The 20,165-nt window shown below is 42.3% G+C and overlaps 1 protein-coding gene across 1 annotated transcript; it reads left to right on the plus strand.

The window, feature by feature from the left end:
- The first annotated feature begins 1,629 nt into the window (after positions 1–1,629).
- Positions 1,630–11,164, plus strand: Prpf38b (pre-mRNA processing factor 38B). Its single transcript, XM_027395534.2, has 6 exons — positions 1,630–2,201; positions 5,304–5,372; positions 5,644–5,795; positions 5,874–5,934; positions 8,643–8,866; positions 9,161–11,164. The coding sequence occupies exons 1-6, from the start codon at positions 1,917–1,919 to the stop codon at positions 10,011–10,013; spliced, it is 1,644 nt and encodes a 547-aa protein (XP_027251335.1). The 5' UTR covers positions 1,630–1,916; the 3' UTR covers positions 10,014–11,164.
- The last annotated feature ends 9,001 nt before the right edge of the window (positions 11,165–20,165 follow it).

Consider the following 20,165-nt stretch of genomic DNA (forward strand, 5'->3'; position numbering starts at 1 on the left):
TAAAGTCACAGGTACAATAACATATATGAACTATTTTCTTTTTTCAGTAGTGGGGCTAAAATTCCTGCTTGCTAAACAAAGGTTCTACCTCTGAGGTACATCCCCAGCCCCTAATGTGTGTCTACATGAATGTGCACAGGAGCATGCATATATGTTGGGATTAGACCGACTTTGCATGTGCTAAACATGCATTCTATCACTGAAGTACACCACCAACAGCCCGATTTTATTTAAGTAAGGTTGCTATTGATTCTCCTGCCTCAGCCTCCCAAATGCTGGCATTACAGATACGACCACAAAAACCAAGCCTAGACTAATTTAAACAAATAAACATATGTGCTATGAGGATGTGGGCTAACATCCCACATCCTCATAGCATTTAATAATACTTAACATTTAATAATACTTAAACCTTGGTTTAAGTATTATTAAATTCTTAATGTTTCATTCTGACGCGGCCCACATTTTATTGCCACTACTCCCCCAGAAGCGTGTCTCCTATCCTCTTGCCAACTGGATTATTTACCACCTAATAAGCCTGATTTTGTCTTCTGTGCTTAGGCTATTCTCTGCCAATGAAATACCCCTTCAATTCCACCTAAAGATACATCAGAGCTCTATAGCCTTCTTAAGTCTTAAACTCCGTTTATCTGAAGTTGTCAGTAGCCTTTGAGACCTCACCCTTGTGGTTGCTTTACACCTTCCCACCATCTCCACCAGTCCCCACTCCCTTGGAGCCTAGCCCAGGGCAGCTGTTCCATATAACTATCTCACTCATGTGGTGGCTCACGACTCTAACCCCAGTATTTCGAAAGCTGTGGCAGAAAGATTGTCCTGAGTTTGAGGCTAGCTTGGGCTACATACTCCTTTCCCTATCTAAAAGTTATAAAAGACATGATTTTATGTAAGCACTCCAAGTACAGCAGTAGCTTTTTCTGTTTTTTGTTTTGTTTTGTTGTTCTTTTGAGACTGGGTCTCTGTCTATGGAGCCTTGGCTAGTCTGAAACTCACTAATGTAGATCAGATGGCTTCGGACGCGGAGCCCGGCCTTCCACGTCTTCCCCAGCTTTGGGATTAATTAAGGCGGGCGCCACCACGCCCAGCTGCGAGTACTTTCTTTAACGCTCCCAGCCCAGTTAAAATGCTATCCCAGCCTTAGGTGAGTAACGAGGCAGTCTACGACTTCCGGTTGGACACATCTCTGAGAAAGGCTCGAGGACTCCTTATGGGAGTCACACGGAGAGGTGGGATTCCCTGCCTCTAGTCCTCTCAGGAGAACCTTAACACATTTAACTCTTGAGACCTCGGAAGCTCCGTAGGAGTCAAGAGTCACGAGTCACGCATTCGCCAAGTGCGTAAGGGTCACGACAACCCCTTCCTGCCTCTATTAAAAGAAAATCAAAAATCAAACCACCGATACAAACTCTAAAACACAGCGATTGGGTCTAAACCGCCTTCCCCTAGGGCCAAACTCCCAGGAGTAACCCAACCCCGGCACACGAACCACCGCAGCCAACCCAGCACGCAGCGACCTCGCGCAACCAGGAAAAGGAATGGCCTGCCCACACGGGCGGCTCTGATTGGCCACGGGCTTGGCTCGAACGCCCGGGCGTGCGGCGTCACTTCCGCTGGGCCCGCCATCTTGTTCCCAGGGGCAGTTGGCGGAAGAGATCGCACTCCCCGGCTGCCCGCTCTGCCTTGCGCTTGGAGTTGTCGCCGCTTGCGTTTGGTGTGTGCCCTGGGCCCGGGGCCCGTGTGTCGGCGTCCCAGTTCCAGTCCCTCGCTCGGCTGGGGCACAACGCGGCGGGCTCCCTGCCCCGACGGCCTTCCATGGAGTAGGTCCGGGACCGTTGTCCCGAAGAGCGCGATCGAGCTTGGCCCCCTCCTCCCGCCCTCCTCCTTCCTGCCGCGGCAACATGGCTAACAACAGCCCCGCGCTGACCGGCAACTCGCAACCGCAGCACCAGGCGGCAGCGGCCGTGGCCCAGCAGCAGCAGCAATGCGGCGGCGGCGGCGGCGGCGGCGCCACCAAGCCGGCGGCCTCGGGCAAGCAGGGCAACGTGCTGCCGCTGTGGGGCAACGAGAAGACCATGAACCTCAACCCCATGATCCTCACCAACATCCTGTCGTCGCCCTACTTCAAAGTGCAGCTCTACGAGCTCAAGACCTACCACGAGGTGGTGGACGAGATCTACTTTAAGGTACGCATCCTCTAGGCCTCGGCTCGGGGGTAAGTTTCGCCAGAGCGGGGTGTCGGAAACCGGTGGAAGCGCCCCCCGCCCCCCCCCGAGACCTGAGGATTTGGGGGAGGGGGAGAGTTGGCGGAGGGAGCAGCCGTGCTCGTGGCTGGTGTGGGACGGACGGGTCGGGCTAGGGCCGCCCTCTTTTTCCTTTTCAGGTTGTGAGTGTGTGTGTGTGTGCGCGTGTGTGTTTTTAAGAGACGGGCGAGCCCGCCACAATCGCTCTTTAACCTACCCCCCCCCCAAAAAACCTCCTGCCTATCCCCAGGGAGCTGTTGGGCAAGAGGGCTAAGGGAGCGAGGAGGAAAGTAATAACCAGAAGCCGTCCGAGTTCACCATTTTAGAAATGACTCCTTTTTACCTGTGTGTCGGACTAAGCACTAACTCGGTGCTTCTGCTGCCCCTCGGGCCAGCGGATTTCTGAAGTAATTAACTTGAATGTCGACCCCTCGTGTTTCTTCGTTAACTCTCCAAGCCAGGCAGAAATTGGTTAGTGTGAGTGGGGCGGGAGGGGCGGGAGGGCCGAGGGGTGGCGTGGTGTGCCAGTGCAAAGAGGTGTACAGAAGGCCTGGAAATTTTCCCAGCAGGAAGTCAGGAGTCGGAGGTCTCAGCCACCTGTGCGTTGGGCATAATAGGAATTATCTAGGCCCTGGGCTTCTGCGGCAGGGTCGGTGCTGGCTTGGCTGTGCTGGGGAGCTCACCTGGCGCCTCCTCACTGCACTCTTGTCTCAGTTCTTGTTTCGTTAGCAGGATTGACTCAGTCTTGCAGCGAGGCTCGGAGCAGCCCAGGGTCGCAGGTAGAGGTATGCACTATTAATCATGCTCAATCGCCATAAATGCATTTCCCTGGTTAAATGAATGGCTAATTAGGTTTTTTTTTGTTGTTGTTTGTTTTTTGGGCCATTGATTTTGGTCTCACTAACTAGATTCTCCACTTCCTTGCAAATTAGGTATTTAAAAAAAAATTCCTTCCAGGCCTCCGAAGCTAATTCATATTTTAATGAGTATTAATAGTCGTAATGTCTTTTAAGCATTTTCGCTAGAGCATGTAAAATAAAATACATCTAATTTTTCTTGTCTTGACACGTGGAAACTTGAGACAGACCGAGTTAAGATATTTTTGTCATCTAAATATACTTGTGGAGATGTTAACAAAAAGAAATTCTCTATTTGTTTTACCTGCTTTTCTCCCAGTTACATGTTTAGGTTAATGAGAGATTTTTGAGATACTAGTTTTTTTTATAGAAAAATCTTTAACTTTGGATATATGGAGTACACAAGTACTCTTGGTTTTCTTTTACAAAAGCTTGTTAAGTAAGTGTAACTGATACTATGGAGTAGATGTTTTTAAAACTAGCTTTTAAAAGGTAAGGACTTTTCAATGTGGATATAGTACTCGATGAGTAGTAAGTTTATACAGTTAACTTTGAAAAATTGGGTCCCTGCACTTTTGTGACAGGTTGTTTTTAAAATATAGGCTAATATTTCAAGTTAATTAATTTCAAATGTTGTATTTTGAAACCACTTTTTCCACCAGAGAGTAAGTTTAAATTCATTTTAAAACTAAAGTCTCAGGTTGAAGTTGGAGAGATGCCCCATGGATTAAGAGCATATAATGCTTTTGCAGAGGACCTAAGTTCAGTTCATATTGGGCAGGTCACGACTTCCTGTGTCCCCAGTTCCAGAGGATCAGACCCACACATACACATAATTAAGAATCATAAATCATAACCTAAACTTGCTATGAATTTCTGTGGATCAAATAAATTATCATGAAACTTATAGGCTGCCAATTTTGCATTGTATCCACTCCTTTGGGTACCCTTTAAGGAATTAAACATTAAACAGGCTGTGGTTCAGTTCATACCGGTAGTGCACTTACTCAACAGGGACAAGGCCCTAGGTTCAGCCCCAGCACTGGGGGCTATGTGGGGCATGACTTAAAACTATTTGCTGGGAACAGTAAAGAACTGCAGGAGCTGAGCAAACAGCTTCCATTTGATGTAGGGTTTGTTTTTTTTCCTGCATGCTTCAATTTAAATGAAGGGTCTTTTGATTGTTTTTGGGTTTTTTGTGTGTGTAAAGCCACTGAAATGAAGTGTTAGTGTGTATGGGCAGAAATATTTCAGAAATAAAGAAATCTAATATTTTTGGCTTGTCTCTTTTAGTGTTAGCTTTTTGCTATTTGTTAGGTAAAGCTGTTTTCTTAAGGTGTTTCTTCCTTGAGCAAGGCTGGTACTGTATCTCTGATTATATTTGGAATATGTGAATGACTTCACACTTAGCTTTTGACAGTTTAAACTCTGGGTTTGCAGAATCAGGCTGAATGATCTTGTGACTTTGTGATTTTAATCTTAATTAGGAATGAACTTGATCCAGATGAAAAACTAGAGGTAAAAAGTCCCAAGCTAAGTGTGATAGTAATTCGAACACTTGAAAGGCAGAGGCAGGAGGATCTCTGAAGTTCTAAGCCAGCCTGATCTAAGTAGTGAGATGATCCAGGCCTGCCTAGGCTACCGAGTGAGACCCCATCTCGAACACCACCCACCCACACACACACACACCTCAGGCCTTAAACAAGCTGCCACTGAGCAACATGAGAAGATCTAGGAAACTTCACTTTAATTTGTAGTGTGGATTTAAATTCACCATAAAACTGTACCAGAAAGAAGGGATCTTAAAATTTCTTTCCTTGGAGTGAGAACTTTTTTTAATTACATAAAAGATAAAATAGTGCCAAATAATTTTTACAAATGTAAGGAGTTGTAGAAATTTCCTGGCCTCCACATAGATGTGACCTGTCTATAAAGCTAGTTTGATGAGCTGTCTGATTTGAAAACATGGTGCCAGGGGTTTGTTAAATCTCACAATTTTGTCAGTATTCTATATGAGCAGTTTTCCCAAAGATGGTTTATATACTTAGTGTGAGTACAGGGTGGTGTGGATGATGCACTAAGTGGTATGAAAACTTGGGAGAGTTGCTCTTAGGAACTAAGCTTACTTTACACAGACTGAAAGATTTAGAGTACGAATGTTTGTTGTCTTTCTCTTTTTTACTTTCAGGTCACACATGTTGAGCCATGGGAGAAAGGAAGCAGGAAAACTGCTGGCCAGACGGGGATGTGCGGAGGGGTAAGTAGAAGTACGTGCATTTTTTTTCCAGTTTTTCTGTCTGCTAAGTTTATAGGAAAGCTAAATGACAATTGATTGGCAGATCTTACAATTTTTTCAAAAATGCAAAATTCAGGTCTCCATTGAAATAGGTTAGGAGAAATGTTTTTTATGCCCTATTTTTTATTCTAGATCATGGTTATTGATACCTAAAAACAGCACCAATCAGTAGGTATTAAGTATCTGGTTTTTTTTTGTTTGTTTGTTTTATTAACTCTGTTTTCCTTTAAAGGTTCGAGGTGTTGGAACAGGAGGCATTGTTTCTACAGCTTTTTGCCTGTTATACAAATTATTTACCCTGAAGTTAACGAGAAAGCAAGTGATGGGTCTCATAACACATACAGACTCTACATATATCAGAGCCCTTGGATTTATGTATATAAGGTACGAAGGCATTTATTTACATTTTAAATAAAGATATATTTTAATTCCCTTAAACTAATGGATTTTTCTTTGTCTTAGGTATACACAACCCCCTACAGACCTGTGGGACTGGTTTGAGCCCTTCCTTGATGATGAGGAGGTATGTCAGCAAGGGGAATCAGCTTTCTTCGGGTTACTCAGCTCTTGAGTTTAATGTCTTCAGAATTTTTGTAAATTTATTTCAGTTCTACTTTTGGAATTACTATTTTGCTAAGATTTGATGAGTTTTCCTGTTAGGTTAAATTTTAAGTTATTTAAATGTTTTAAGAGTATGTTTTAATAACTTGAATAATAACCTTTTTTCTTCCGAATTACACTGTATGGTGTTGCTCCTAACCTCGACGGCTGATAGTGACTTTCTAGGATGTGGTAGAAGGCATGCACTGCTGTAACTGCAGGCATTTTAAATCTCCTGGAACTTTGGGGGTTTTTGTTGTTTTTTTGGCAATATTCACTGGCTTACAAGTACAGACCTACAAAGAGTTGGGATTGGCTTAAATATCCTGACAATTATACTTTTCCAAGGTGAGGAAATAATTATTCTTTTCCATTTTCTTTTTGAACCAGATACTCAAGTCTTACTCAGGACAACCTGAAACCTGTAATCTTTCTTCCTGCTTCAGCCTCCTGAGTAGCTAGGATTACAGCAGGCATTTACCATTATGCCTGCCTAATTCTAGCTTTCTCGTTTCAGTATACCACACAGCATACTTTTTTAGAGACGTGCTTACGTTTTTTAAAACTTATTCATCTCGCTGGGCGGTGGTGGCGCACTCCTTTAATCCCAGCACTCTGGGGAGGGGGGGCAGGGGCAGGCGGATCTGTGTGAGTTCGAGACCAGCATGGTCTACAAGAGCTAGTTTCAGGACAGCCTCCAAAGCCACAGAGAAACCCTGTCTCGAAAAAAAAAACAAAAAACAAAAAAAGAAACTTACCTCATACTCACATGTGCATGACCTGGGCTTTGTCCCTAATGCTGCGCCCCCACCCCCAAAAAAAAACACGTTTCCTTAAATTAACACTTTAGGTTTTTGTTTTTTTGTTTTGTTTCATTTTTTCAAGATAGGGTTTCACTGTGGCTTTGGAGCCTATCCTGGCACTTGCTCTGTAGACCAGGCTGGCCTCGAACTCACAGAAATCCGCCTGCCTCTGCCTCCTTTTTTTTAGTCTAATCTGGTCAGTGTCTCAAGCCCTGGGACACAATAATCGGTGGTTAGAGTCAGATTAAAATCAATACCTGTATTAATTTACTTACATATTAAAGACTAGAGTAGCACTTATCAACATATACACTCAACTGTGAGCTATGTTATCGGTATATCTACTTTTTATCACTATTTGTGTTTCAGAGTTTATATAGTAAACAGCTGCTTCTGTAAGTTCAAACAAAAATTTGTTTGATGCTGAGTGTGGCACACCTTTAATCCCAGCACTTAGTAGGCAGAAGCAGGTAGATGGCTGAGTTCAGACCAGCCTGGTCTGCATAGTAAATTCCAGGCCACCCAGGGTTATATAGTGAGACCTTGTCTTAAAAGGATTTTGTTGTTGAGTTCATGCTTCTAATGAAAATTTCATTTTGTTAGATACCCACCTTAAAGGAAAAAAAAAAAACTCGCTAATATAAACATGGAGGCGGGAAAGCTTTCTTGAGACAAGGTCTAACCTAGGTTAACCTCAAGACTGTCTGAGAAAGGAAGGCTTCTACTGCTACTGATACTGCCTCACTCCCTAATACCTGGGTTATAGGCATGCCTATCAAGCCGGGCGGTGGTTGGTATTTTCCTTTCCTGTTTTTGGTCTGTGTGCCAAGCTGTTTATTTAATTCAAAAAATCCAGAAAGTGGAGTGAAAATCATAATTGTTAAACTTTTCTCCTATTTACATGGGATTTTTTTTTTTTTTAAGATTAAAAAGGCATGTCACTTTTTTTAAATTGTTGTATTAGGTTTCTGAATGCTTCTGATTTATCTGTTTATTGTATTTACAAGCCTGAGGTCCTCTATTTGAGCTAACATATGTTTTCTTCTTTAGATATCTGCAGCGATTATATTTGGAAATACTGTATATCTGAACACTTAAATGTGTGTGAGTGCAAGCAGTTTTACCTTTAGCTCTTGTTTTCCTGTTTAGATAACAAATCTCACTTTCCTTGTGTGCTTGCACTATAGGTTTGGGACTGACAATAGCTGACTAACATGTCCTGAGCTGTGAGAGGGCATAGCAAGAAGGCCTTCATGCGGTAATGACCCTTTTCAGAGACAATGGTCATCATGGATTATGCGTTTCCAATTATTTGTTCATTTATTTATTTTGTACATAACTTTAGAAACCTCACTGCTTCATGGCAGTTGGTTTGCTATTGCTTCCAGTTTTAGCAGGGCTTCATTTTGTATGGCAGCTGTTAAAAGATAACTTTTAGACAGGAATTATCTGAAAGTAGTTCCTACGTAGCTAGGTTTCAGTGCTAGGTATGTGTACAAATGTACCCTCAATGTAGGTATGTGGAATACACATTTAAATCACTTGTTCCACATAGTTTAACAATGTAAGGGGATTTTTCATTAATGAGTAAGTCAGTTCCCTTTATGCCCAAGAGGCTGCAGGGTTTGTTCTCACCTGCATGTATACAATTAGCCCAAATATTCTTCATTCATTACCAGATTAGGATGCCAAAATTGAAATTTTTCTGTTAGTTTTTGATACTTGATTCCAAAGATGGTTTAAAAAAATTTTTTTTTAGTGTTCACGTATATGTTGAGATAGCTGGTTTATTTTTTTTAACCAGTAGGGTATTTTTTATGTTTCATAGGACCTAGATGTGAAAGCTGGCGGAGGCTGTGTAATGACCATTGGAGAGATGCTTCGCTCCTTTCTCACAAAACTGGAGTGGTTTTCTACTTTGTTTCCAAGAATTCCAGTTCCAGTTCAGAAGAATATTGATCAGCAGATTAAAACTCGGCCTAGGAAAATGAAGAAAGATGGCAAGGAAGGAGTTGAGGAAATAGACAGACATGTTGAGCGAAGGCGGTCCAGGTAATGTGGCAGCTACCATTTTTAAAATGGGCCTGTGCAAAGTTGATTCTTGGGGAGTGATATGCTTGTTTTTTGTTATTCCCTTTCAAAAAACGGTTTTGTTTTTTATAATGAGAACAGTTCAGAGTCTATTTGGTTAGTTTGTGTGTGCTGAGTTGTAAGGGAGTGTTTGTTATTTAATATTAGTCCCAATGGCCCAAGAGTGTGCCAGGCAAGTGTTCTCCTGAACTGTAAGTATTCCGGCCCTTCCAGTGTTTTGCTTTATTCCAGTTTCTTCCTCTCCCCTTTTCTTAGATCTCCAAGGAGGTCACTGAGTCCACGGAGGTCTCCAAGAAGATCGGGAAGTAGAAGTCATCACCGGGAGGGCCATGGATCTTCTAGTTTCGACAGAGAATTAGAAAGAGAGAAAGAACGACAGCGACTAGAGCGGGAAGCCAAAGAGAGAGAGAAGGAAAGGCGAAGATCCCGAAGTATCGATCGGGGTTTAGAACGCAGGCACAGCCGGAGTAGGGAAAGGCACAGAAGTCGCAGTCGAAGTCGTGATAGGAAAGGGGATAGAAGAGACAGGGATCGGGAAAGAGAGAAAGAGAACGAGAGGGGTCGAAGACGAGATAGAGATTATGATAAAGAAAGAGGCAGTGATCGAGAAAGGGACAGGGAGAGATCAAGAGAGCGGTCCAAGGAGCAGCGAAGTAGAGGTGAGGGAGAGGAAAAAAAGCACAAAGAAGACAAGGAGGATAGGCGACACAGAGACGACAAAAAAGAATTCAAGAAAAAACACAGCAGAAGTAGAAGCAGAGAAAGGAAACACAGAAGTAGAAGCAGAAGCAAAAATGCAGGGAAGCGGAGCAGGAGCAGGAGCAAAGACAAGTCAAGCAAACATAAAAATGAAAGCAAAGAAAAGTCAAACAAAAGAAGTAGAAGTGGCAGTCAAGGAAGAACTGGCAGTGTTGAAAAATTGAGGAAACGAGAACACAGCCCTAGCAAAGAGAAGTCTAGAAAGCGCAGCAGAAGCCAAGACCGCTCCCACAAGAGAGATCATGGGGATGGCAAGGACCAGTCAGACAGACAGGATCATCAGAGAAGCCAGAGTGTAGAGCCAGAGAGCCAAGAAAAAGAACATAAAAACAAAGATGAGACTATGTGAAGATTTTGTAAAATTGGATCACATTGAATCCTATAAATGTTGATTAAATTCTGCTTTTTTTTCCCCCTCAAGTTGAGATTGTGCAGTAGTTCCGCACTCTTTGAGCTCCCTGTAGGCTGTGTTTTCTTTCTTTTGTGTAGGGAAGTGCCTTTGTAATCCCATTTATTGCATTGATGTTTCCACCCCCTTGAGTTGACACATAATGCACAGATTGTTCTTGCATTTTTGTTTGTTTCTAAAATGTACAGTCTGTACATATGTCCTGAAAATGTTTTAATTCCTTTGGCATGGTTGCCATGTTGGTTAAATTTGTATAAGGCAATAAACTGCCACTAATTCTATTTTTGTTTTGTAGGCGTGGGATTATGGTTGTGTACTGAAGTTAGCATGGCTGTGCTTTTCATAATAGAATGCTAAAGACTTTGGGAATGGATCTTGGATGTTTGTTTTAGGAGAATTACGTGCTTTCAATATACATGAAGGCAACAGTTGTAGGGTTAACATTCTTGTCCACTGTATATTACCTTGGAAGCTCTTGTTAATATGTTATACTTAATATTCTCCACAGTTAATATTGGAGAGAATTTATGAGAGGTTAAATTAGGCTGTGATTTGATCAAAGGTCCTTTTAGCATTCTACCTCAAAGGGACACTGTTAGTATGCCTAAAATTAATTCACTTGCTTTCTTTTAAAAAAAAAAAAAAAAACAAAAAAACAAAAACTACATTGACATGTGCTTTTTCTCCCCTTGAATTCTTTCTCAGATTTTGAAAATACTATATTAAAGAAAATGTGTAAAGCTTGGCATTGCAGCAGCCCGATACTAACACATGATTGGGAGAGGGTGGGGCACATGGGCAGAAAAGCATTCAAGCCTCAAGCTTCCAAAGCATTTTTATAAATGGAGAATACTTAAATTATGAAACAGCTTGATAAAGTATCCTTTTTTAAAAATTCAACTTTTTTTATTGATAATGAAGACTGCTGTTTGAGTTTTTAAACTTAATCTAGGACAGAAGTATTAACAGTAATGCAGAGCTGCGTTATTTAAGACTATCAGCAAATTATTTGATAGATTGTTCTTATGACTTGTATTCTGATTTCAGAAAACCATCATGAGTATGGAATAAATACTGGATTAAATCCTTTATCCTGGGTGTTGGCTTCCCCCCCATTTGTTAACATTTAAGAAAAAATATTGTGGAAACTGGTGAAATGTCTGCATTTTTGCGTAGAGGATATCTTGAGCAGAAGCGACTTATAAAACAGTGCGTTGCTCAGCCTGTGAAGGTGCTTGCCACCAAGCCAGGCATGAGTTTATCCTGGGATGGAAGGAGAGATCTCCGACTTCTTCATCTGGTGGTGTGCACATGGGCCCCTGTACACATTAATCCTGTAGTTTGGAATTGCATGTGCTGTGTTGATGCTTAATAGAAGTTCTTAATGGCAGGGTTCATGGGGGCAGTATTATTTTTATGTGTCAGGGGCCTTTTTGTGCTATTCACACCAAAGGTGATTGTTGACATTGTATTAATGCCATTTAAAGTTTTGAAAATTTTTAAGGCCTGATTTTTAGAACAAAAAATAGAGGGTCAAAGAGAATGTTGATTTCAGCATAATGACCTGTTAGGGATTTTCTTAACTCACTGACCATATTGGCCAATTGAAGAGCACTCAGAAGCTACCTCCCAAATGCATTCAGTGGGGCAGGAAATGCTCGTGTTTGAAATTTAGCAAAAAAAAAAATAGTGTTAAAACTAGAAATAAAACGGTCAGCAAGATAGTTTGTAGATGCTGCCAGGCCTGACAACCTGAGTGATCTTCAGAACCCTCAAGTTGTCCTCCTACCACATGAATTGTAATTTTGCTGTGATGGGGACAGTCGAGTCTCATCAAATTTTCAAAGGATGCCTGTGGTAGGTGTGAGAACATCTAATACCAGTTACATGTATGCGTGTTTAACCTGAGGAGCGGCTTCCATTGACTGGGGCAGTTGGAGGGGGAGCACGCCTTTAATCCCAGCACTGGGAAGCAAAGGTAGACAGATTGCTCAGTTTGAGGCCATCCTGATCTGTAGTCCAAGTGTCAGGACAGCTAGGGCTACACAGTTCTGTGTCTTGAAAAAGCAAAGAAAAAAAATAGCTTAATAAGCACCCTTCATATTTTTTTTGTAAGCTTAGAAGTCTTCATTTGTTCTTTGTTTTGTATCTGTGTTAGGTCCTGTAGATGACCTAGTATATTCTTGATCTTAAATTTTAGTATCAAATTATTAGTATTTATACTGCTCAATAATCCTTATGATAGAGGCTCTATGTTGCTTTATGGTGTTCTTGGTCCCCCACCCCATGCTGAGGATCAAACCCAGTGCCTGCACACACTAAGCCAAAGTTCCATTGGTGCTGCATCCTCAGCTTTGACTGCGGAACCTCTTAACTGTAGCAATTGAAGAGAAGACAAACGTCATTGGCTCCCTTTTAAAGTGTCTTGTCATTCCCATAAGATCCTATAGGATTTTCAAATATCTATCTCTAACTTCTTTTTCCTATAATGAAAAAGGAAATTTTCAGATAATAATGAAGTGAATTTTCCCTTAAGGATCACTGTCTTAACAATTGTTTACTATAAGGAACAGAATAATACAACCAGCAGTTGTGTTATAGCTAACTAAAGATCTAGTTTACTCGGAATGCCTCCTGGTACTCTGTAATGCAGAACACAAGTGAAATTTAAGGTACTGAGTGAGTGATATTTCCAGTTAGGCTTGTTCAAGTTAAACATCTGCCACAGTCTTGATTAAAATTCCTAAGGAAACAGTTTAGATTTTCAAGTATAGCCCACCGATTTTTTTTTCTTTCAATTATGATGCGTGTATGGGTATGTGCAGGTGTCCTTGGAGACCAGAAAGGCCGGATTCCCCCTGAAGCTTGAGTTAAGACTCTAGAACACTGCACTCAGCCGCTGAGCCATTTCTAGCCTCTTCTTGATGGTCACCCCTAACATCCCAAACAATACATGTTAAACAAATGAAAGAGAAGACCTGTCCTCATCCCTTCTTAAAAACTTTGGCATCACCGGTGTCCTAGATACCCAGCGTTACCTACAAGGCATGCAGCCTTACTATTCTGAACATCCTCCCCAAACACTCTTATCCAGCCACCCAAATCCCCTTTGATGCCAAGTCTTGTTAAGCTGTGTGGGACCCACTGCTGGTTTGTGTATATCCCGTTTTCTGCATTGGCCCCAAATCTGCCGTTCCCAGCCCTGCTTTGTGACCTGGAGCTGGCCGTTCCACACGTTGCTCTCCCACTTCTCATCAGAATGCTGGAAGGATGCTGTAGAAGTGAGGACCTGGTTCCTATTTAACTGCACTGTGTAGGAGCTTAGTTTTTGGACACCAGTGGCACTCTGCCATCAAATTGTAGTGGCAACTCAAGGAAGTGAGCAGAGTTCCCAACAATTCCATAGAAACCCCAGCAAGCCTTGCTCCAATAGACTTCCCTGTGAATTTTAGCAGTACTCCAGTGGAGGGTGGCTTAACTTTTTGGGGGGGGGGGCAATCCAATGTGATGCTTTAATACATCATAAAGGATCAAGTTTCTTTGTTCCTAAAACATCAAAGTCTTACATTTTGTAATATTCATGGTTTTTAGATTGAAGGTTAGTATAATATATTCTGATCCTGGTTTCCCCCTCATCTTCCAGATTCTTCCCACCCATCCAACTCCATGCCTTCTTTCTCAGTCAAGAAAAAAATTAGGGCCCATGGTGGCACACACCTTTAATCCCAGTACTCTGGAGGCAGAGGCAGGTGTTTCTCTTATGAGTTCAAGACTAGCCTGGTCTACAAGAGCGAGTTCCAGGACAGCCTCCAAAGCCACAGAGAAACCCTGTCTCGAAAAACAAAAAGAAAAAAAAAAAAAAAGAAAAAAAACACAAGCACACAGGAGGAACAAAACATAAAAACACAGAATTGGAAGTCATAGAAGCAAAAGACCAGTAAGATTTTAAAAAAATACACTAACAAAGCAATGTGAGACAAGATTAAAAACTGCACTGAGTTTGTATGTTGGCCAGCTGCAGGCACAAGGTCTTCCTGTAAGTGTGGCTTCTAGACCCAGTGAGACTCCGAGGAAGAAAACTAATTTTTCCTTTGCAAACGGTTGTTGGTTGGAGATAGCTTCTTGGTTAGGGATAGGAGCTTGTGTCCACCTCCTCTTCTCAGCACTAGGACCCTGTGGCCTAGCTACTTTGACACCTCAGTTTTCCTGCTCCAGCTTTCAGCATCTTGGCAAACGGCCACAGCTAAATCCTTGGCAAAGGTGCTTCACAATCTTGCATGGGTACCAATTTTGTTTTCCTTCCTTGGGATCTCGGCCTCACCCTAAAGGTAGCATTTTCCCTATATACATCATTTCTCTATTTTGTAGATCTCTTTATCCTTAAATAAATTCTCTTCTTATTGATTAATCGTTTTTTGCATTCAAACCTTCCCTGTTGAAGTTGTGTGTTTTCTGTGTCCTGGCTGGATCCAGAGTGTATGTGATGATGCTGGCCATACTGATGCCACCTCTTCACACTGCTTGTGACCTCTGATACAAAAGGAAGGGCTGAGCAGAGGAAGTTAGCTAATAATTACCAAAGTGAATCAGAATGGCTCTCTACAAGTGTTTTGACTAAGAACAAGGTAAGGTGTGGCAGGTGTCCCTCAGTGAAGAGTGCTGGCCTGGCATGTGCAAAGCCCTGGGTGGGATCCTCAACAATGACAAAACCAGAGTAGACCTTAGAAGACTGGGCCAGACTCACACACTGAAGGATGGGCATGTGAAAGAAATCTGGGTAACTTAAGTCACTGGACCTTGAATTTGCCTTGTTTCCTGCTGGCTCTGCAGGCTGTCTGGTTTTTATTTTGTTTTGTTTGAGTTTGGGCAATGGATATTCTTGTAATTTCTTTGCTTTCCTTAGGAAAGTCTGAGTTTCTCTCCCTTAGAACCAGGAGCCATCGCTGGTTTCTTTTACTGTTATCAGCATGGAACCTTGTTTGGGAGGTACTGCCTAGCATATCCTTACTTTGAAATTCTACCTAGCCTCAGCACCAGTCAGATGTCACTTCCTTGATTTGACCAACCAACCAAAACTGTTTTAGTTGCAGTTCCTTTTCCTTGGTAGAAACTCTGCCCGAAGGAAGAAGAGTATTGGTGGAAGGCAAGAGTGTAACTTGGGGACCACTGAAAAATATGTTTGTATTTCTTACTGTTTCCTGAGCAATGGAGCCTGTTTCATATTTCATCCCTGAAGAGTTTGTGTATGTGCATCCTGGGGAGCAGACCCAAGTCCTTGTGTAGTCTAAGCAGATGCTCTGTTACTGAGCTATATCCCCAGTCCTCAAATATTTCAATTTTGTCCACTTGAGTTTTTAGTTTTGTTTGTTTCTTGTTTTTGAGACAGGGTCTTACTGTGTAGCCCTGGCCACATAGATCAATGAAGCTAGTTTTGAACTCAAAGAGATCCACCTGCCTCTGCCTCCAGTACCACACCTGGCTACTGAGTCTTTTATTTTTTTAAATAGAGTCTTTCTATGTTGTCTTGATAAGTAAAACAGGCTGGCCTTGTTGGGTGTTGGTGGCACACACCTTTAATCCCAGCACTCGGGAGGCAGAGGCAGGTGGATCTCTGTAAGTTCGAGGCCAGCCTGGTCTCCAGAGGGAGTGCCAGGATAGGCTCCAAGGCTACACAGAGAAACCCTGTCTCGAAAAACAAAACAAAAAAACAAAACAAAACAAAAATAGGCTGGCCTTGAACTCACAAAGATCCCCCGGCCTCTACCTCCAGATAGCTGGGATTAAAGTTGTGCACCACCACATCCAGCTCTCCTAAACAATTCTCATGTATCCCCTACAATCCAACAATGGCTATTTCAAATTTTGCCTCTGCTTCTACACAGGCTATCAGGTGGAGTCCAGACTGCAAGATTAGCTGCATCTTCTCTTGCCCGCCTTCTCTCCCTTCCTCTCTTCTACTCCCTCCACTTCACCTTCTCGTTCTCCTGGAAAGTGTTTTCAGTGTCTCCCTTCCTGCATGAAATTATAGGACCAAAAGATAGCCAATGGGATGGAAGTCTCAGAAGAGACTGGCATTTGACTAATTCTGTGGTCCAAAGCTTGGATGTGGTGGATGAAATGCTATCTCGGATCAAGAGGACCTCACCTAGGGATGACAGACTCCATGGAATGAAATCGCCACATCTTTTTTTTGGATGCTCTTCCATTTGTTATCAGAAACTTCTGACCATACATCTGTCATCTAGAGATGTACACCCAGTAACAAAACACAGTTTTTCCATTAAAAATTTCATTCTTTGAGAATTTCATGCAATGTGGTTTTTATCAGATTTGCCCTAACTCCAGATCTCGTCTCTCTCTCCTTAACCCAGCTTCACATTTTTCTTTTTTGTTTTTTCTTAACAGGGTTTCTCTGTGTCCTGGAACTCTGTAGACCAGACTGGACTCAATTCAAGATCTTACTGCCTCTGCCTCAGGAGTCTGGGGATTAAAGGTGTGGGCCACCACCACCTGCTCCTTTTTTTTCTTTTAAATAATCTTATCAATTCCAATTTGTGCTGCTCATTTATATGGATTCGATAGACCATGATCAATTTGCCAGGTATCATTCCCTTAAAAAAGCTGACTATCTCCGGGTGTTGGTGGTGCACTCCACCACTGAGTTAAATCTTCAACTAGTTACTTTCAATGTTCCTAGTGTTACCTTATTGCTCACTAATAATAGGCTCATTTTTGATGTTGTTGTGCTACTGTTATTGTTGGTTTTGTTGTTGTCTGAAACAAGATCCTTGTAGCTCAATCTGGCCTTGAACTCAGTAAATAGTTAAAGATGATCTTGAGTTTCTGATCTTCATTCCTTTATCTTCTGACCTCTCCCCCACTCCAGGCTTTATGCAGTGCTTGGAATTGAACATTTGAGACAAGCACTTCATTAACTGAGCCACATCCCCAGCCCAAAAGTATTACAAGACGATCTGTAGTCTGTAAGGTTAAGATATCTTTATTCAGATAAACACCAGCCAAACGCAAGCCAAAGCGTGCCAGGGGCAGCAAGGCAGGCAGGCCAGAGAGAAGGGGCCCCCATGTGCCTTGCAGCCCCTTAAAAAACCTATTACAAGTCATCCTGACCTCACCTTGACCACGCCCTGACAGGCATGGTCAGACACACCTGTAGTCAGCTTCTAGCAGGCATGGCTTACTGTCCCCTACACAAAAGACTCCTTCTTGTAGCTGACCTTGTTCCCTTACTATCTAAATTTATATACTTTCTACTTTGCAGAATCCCATTTCTGAAAATAGGATTCAAACAACTGGTAATTTTAGTAATTCAAAGCTATATAGTATGTTCATAAAAACAATTTATATATCCCATTGCCTCTCAGTGGTAATATTTATCACCTATGTTGACAACTCAGAAGTTGACAGCCAGAAATAGTTGCTAATGTCATAATTATCTTCCATAACTCATTTCTTTAACATCACTGTTCTCTAAGTCATTGTTTCATCCTGTCCTTAACCTCCTGCCTTACTTCCTTTAAAACTATTGTTCCTCAGTTATTCTTATCATTCATTGACCTCAGGAATAGTCCCCTAAGGTTTAAACAGTGCTTATAAATTTCAACAGATGTCTTGCTGTTGCTTGGATCTTTTCTATTTGTCTTGTTTTGATTTTTGAGACAGGGTCTCATATAGCCCAGGCTGGCCTAAAACTTGCTATGTAGGTGAGGCTGGCTCTGAACTCATGATCCTACTAAATCCACTTCCCAAGAACTGGAATTACAGCTGTGTGCCACCACGTCCAGCATATCATTTAGATCTTGAATAACCTCCCAGAGAACCCTGGGTTTTTGTCCCCAAATTGTGATCTACAGAGAAGTGATGAAACTTTAGATGGATGTTAAGTCATCAAGGGTGTGCCCGTAAATGTAACATCAGGACTTCCATCTCTTCCTGTGTGTCTCTTTGCTCTTTGTCTGCCCTGAGGTGTGAGTGGCTTAACTCCACATGCCCTGTCTACCATAACGTTCTGTCTCTAGAGGCCCACCCAAAGGCAATGTGGCAGAGACAATGAACTCAATCCTCTATAAACACTAGCCAAAATAAACCTTTCCACTTTTAAAGTTTGTCATATCAGAAACTTTATCAAAGTAATAGCTGACTGGCATATGACTCCACGCCTCTTCTTCCCTGTTCCTGCCATAGGTCTTTTATGAAAGATGATGGCTAGCCCAGGCTATCCAAAACTCAAGATCTTGTGTCTGCCTTCTCATTGCAGAGATCCAGGTCTGAACCACAATATCTGCCTGCCTTTGGCTTTCTGTTTTTTTTTTTTTTTTTTTTTTTTTTTTTTTTTTTTTTTGAATAGGATCTTGCAGTATAGCCCTAATTGTCCTAGAACTCACTATGTAGACTAGGCTAGCCCCTGAACTTGGAGGTGATTCTCTACCTTCCAAATGCCAGGATTTCAGGCATACACTACCATATCCCCCACATAATTCTTCATGTGTTAATTTATTTGCCTGTTGGTTTTTGTGGTGCAAGCAGTCTGTCATTGAATTACACCCCATCCTGCTGCTATCACTAGTAGTGATTTTAATATCTATCCAACTACCTTTCCAATATTGAGGCTGCTGCTCAACTTTTTTTGACCCCCTGATCTCTAATGGCATCCTCCATGCCCCCTAATCTCAGTTGCACTGCAGTGCCAACACAGATCTGTGTTATCAGGAGCTGAAACTGTCCCACCACTCCCTTTTGGATATCCAATCCTCTAACCAACAACTTCCTTTTGGAAGCTTCAAACAAATGTGTATCGTGTGTTGCTCTTCCTCCTCCTGGCTCACAAGCCCTTGCTTCTCGACCCTCCCATCTCCTGTGGTCTCCTTTCTTCCACTAGACAGTTTTACTTCTTCTTTCACATGAAATATACACATAGCATTGATTTTTCTATACAAAATGGAGGAATCACAAGTGAGGGAAAAACATGGGATATCTGTCTGAGATGAGCTTTATCACTTATTGTTACATCCAACTGATCCATAGCCTGCAAAACCCGTAACTTCACTTTTCTTTATGGCTGAAAAAAATCCCATTGTACATGCTTTCTTTATCCATCCCTCAGGTTTTTGACACCCAGGTTGGACCCACAACTTAGCTCTTATGAAACAAGCTGCAATAAACACTGGTGTGTGATGTTATCTCTGTCGTGTTGACTCACTTGGCTGACCACCAACTTCTGTATTTCCTACTTATTTTCTCTAATACCGCATCTAGCAATTATTTGATTCCCTGGGTCCTCCAGTCTATTGCCCTGCCAGCTTTTTAGTCTCCATGGTAACCCACCTCAGCCTTCATGACAAGACTCACTTCCTTGTTTACCTACCTTACTCTTCACTGCTGATAGCATAAACCACCTCCTGCTAAACATCTTTGACTTCTCAATGATGTCTTTTCTATCTTGCCTCTTCCTAGTTGCTTAGTGAAACCCAGATGCAAATTAAATACAGCTCTAGCCCTACTCTGAGCCTATACAAAATGACTGAAGACAATAATGGTGACTGGTGTCTATATCATTAAATATCAAATCAGTCATAACCTGTCAAAGAGGCAGGAAAAGTACATCTGGACAGAGAATACAATGGGAAAATAGGGTTTAATCCTTCAAGATGCAATGTATATCCTAAGGCTGTATTCCAGACAGGTAAAGCAAATGGGCCTTGAACCAAGGATGGATGCAGAGTGGCCTTTTGACCATCACTCCCAGGGTTTGAGCTTCCCACCTCTAGAATTCTGGACATACCTGCACTTAGGTTGCATCTCTTGCAATACTCCCAGCCATAGTGGATGCCATGATTGTGTTACCCAGAACCCCTCACCAGAGCTGTTCTGGATTCAGGCAAGGGGCACTGTTAATCCTTCATCCATCTGTTACTGCATGTGTTGAGGGGTGTGTGGTGTGACTTTGAATAAGGAAATCTCCACCAATCAGCAGCAGGTCAGAGAAAGACTGCCAAAGCTCATAGCTACTGATACTCCCTGTCACTGGGCAGTGAGTGCCCACATTATCCTGACCAAGGCCTTGTCCTCCTAGAG

The sequence above is a fragment of the Cricetulus griseus genome (assembly GCF_003668045.3).
Source record: "Cricetulus griseus strain 17A/GY chromosome 1 unlocalized genomic scaffold, alternate assembly CriGri-PICRH-1.0 chr1_0, whole genome shotgun sequence".
NCBI classification, from domain to species: Eukaryota; Metazoa; Chordata; class Mammalia; order Rodentia; family Cricetidae; genus Cricetulus; species Cricetulus griseus.

Coding starts and splice junctions, on each gene's coding strand:
- Prpf38b (XM_027395534.2), top strand. CDS start 1,917: ATGGCTAACAACAGCCCCGCGCTGACCGGCAACTCGCAACCGCAGCAC. Junction 5,935..8,642: donor CCTTCCTTGATGATGAGGAG/GTATGTCAGCAA, acceptor TATGTTTCATAG/GACCTAGATGTGAAAGCTGG. Junction 8,867..9,160: donor GTTGAGCGAAGGCGGTCCAG/GTAATGTGGCAG, acceptor CCCTTTTCTTAG/ATCTCCAAGGAGGTCACTGA.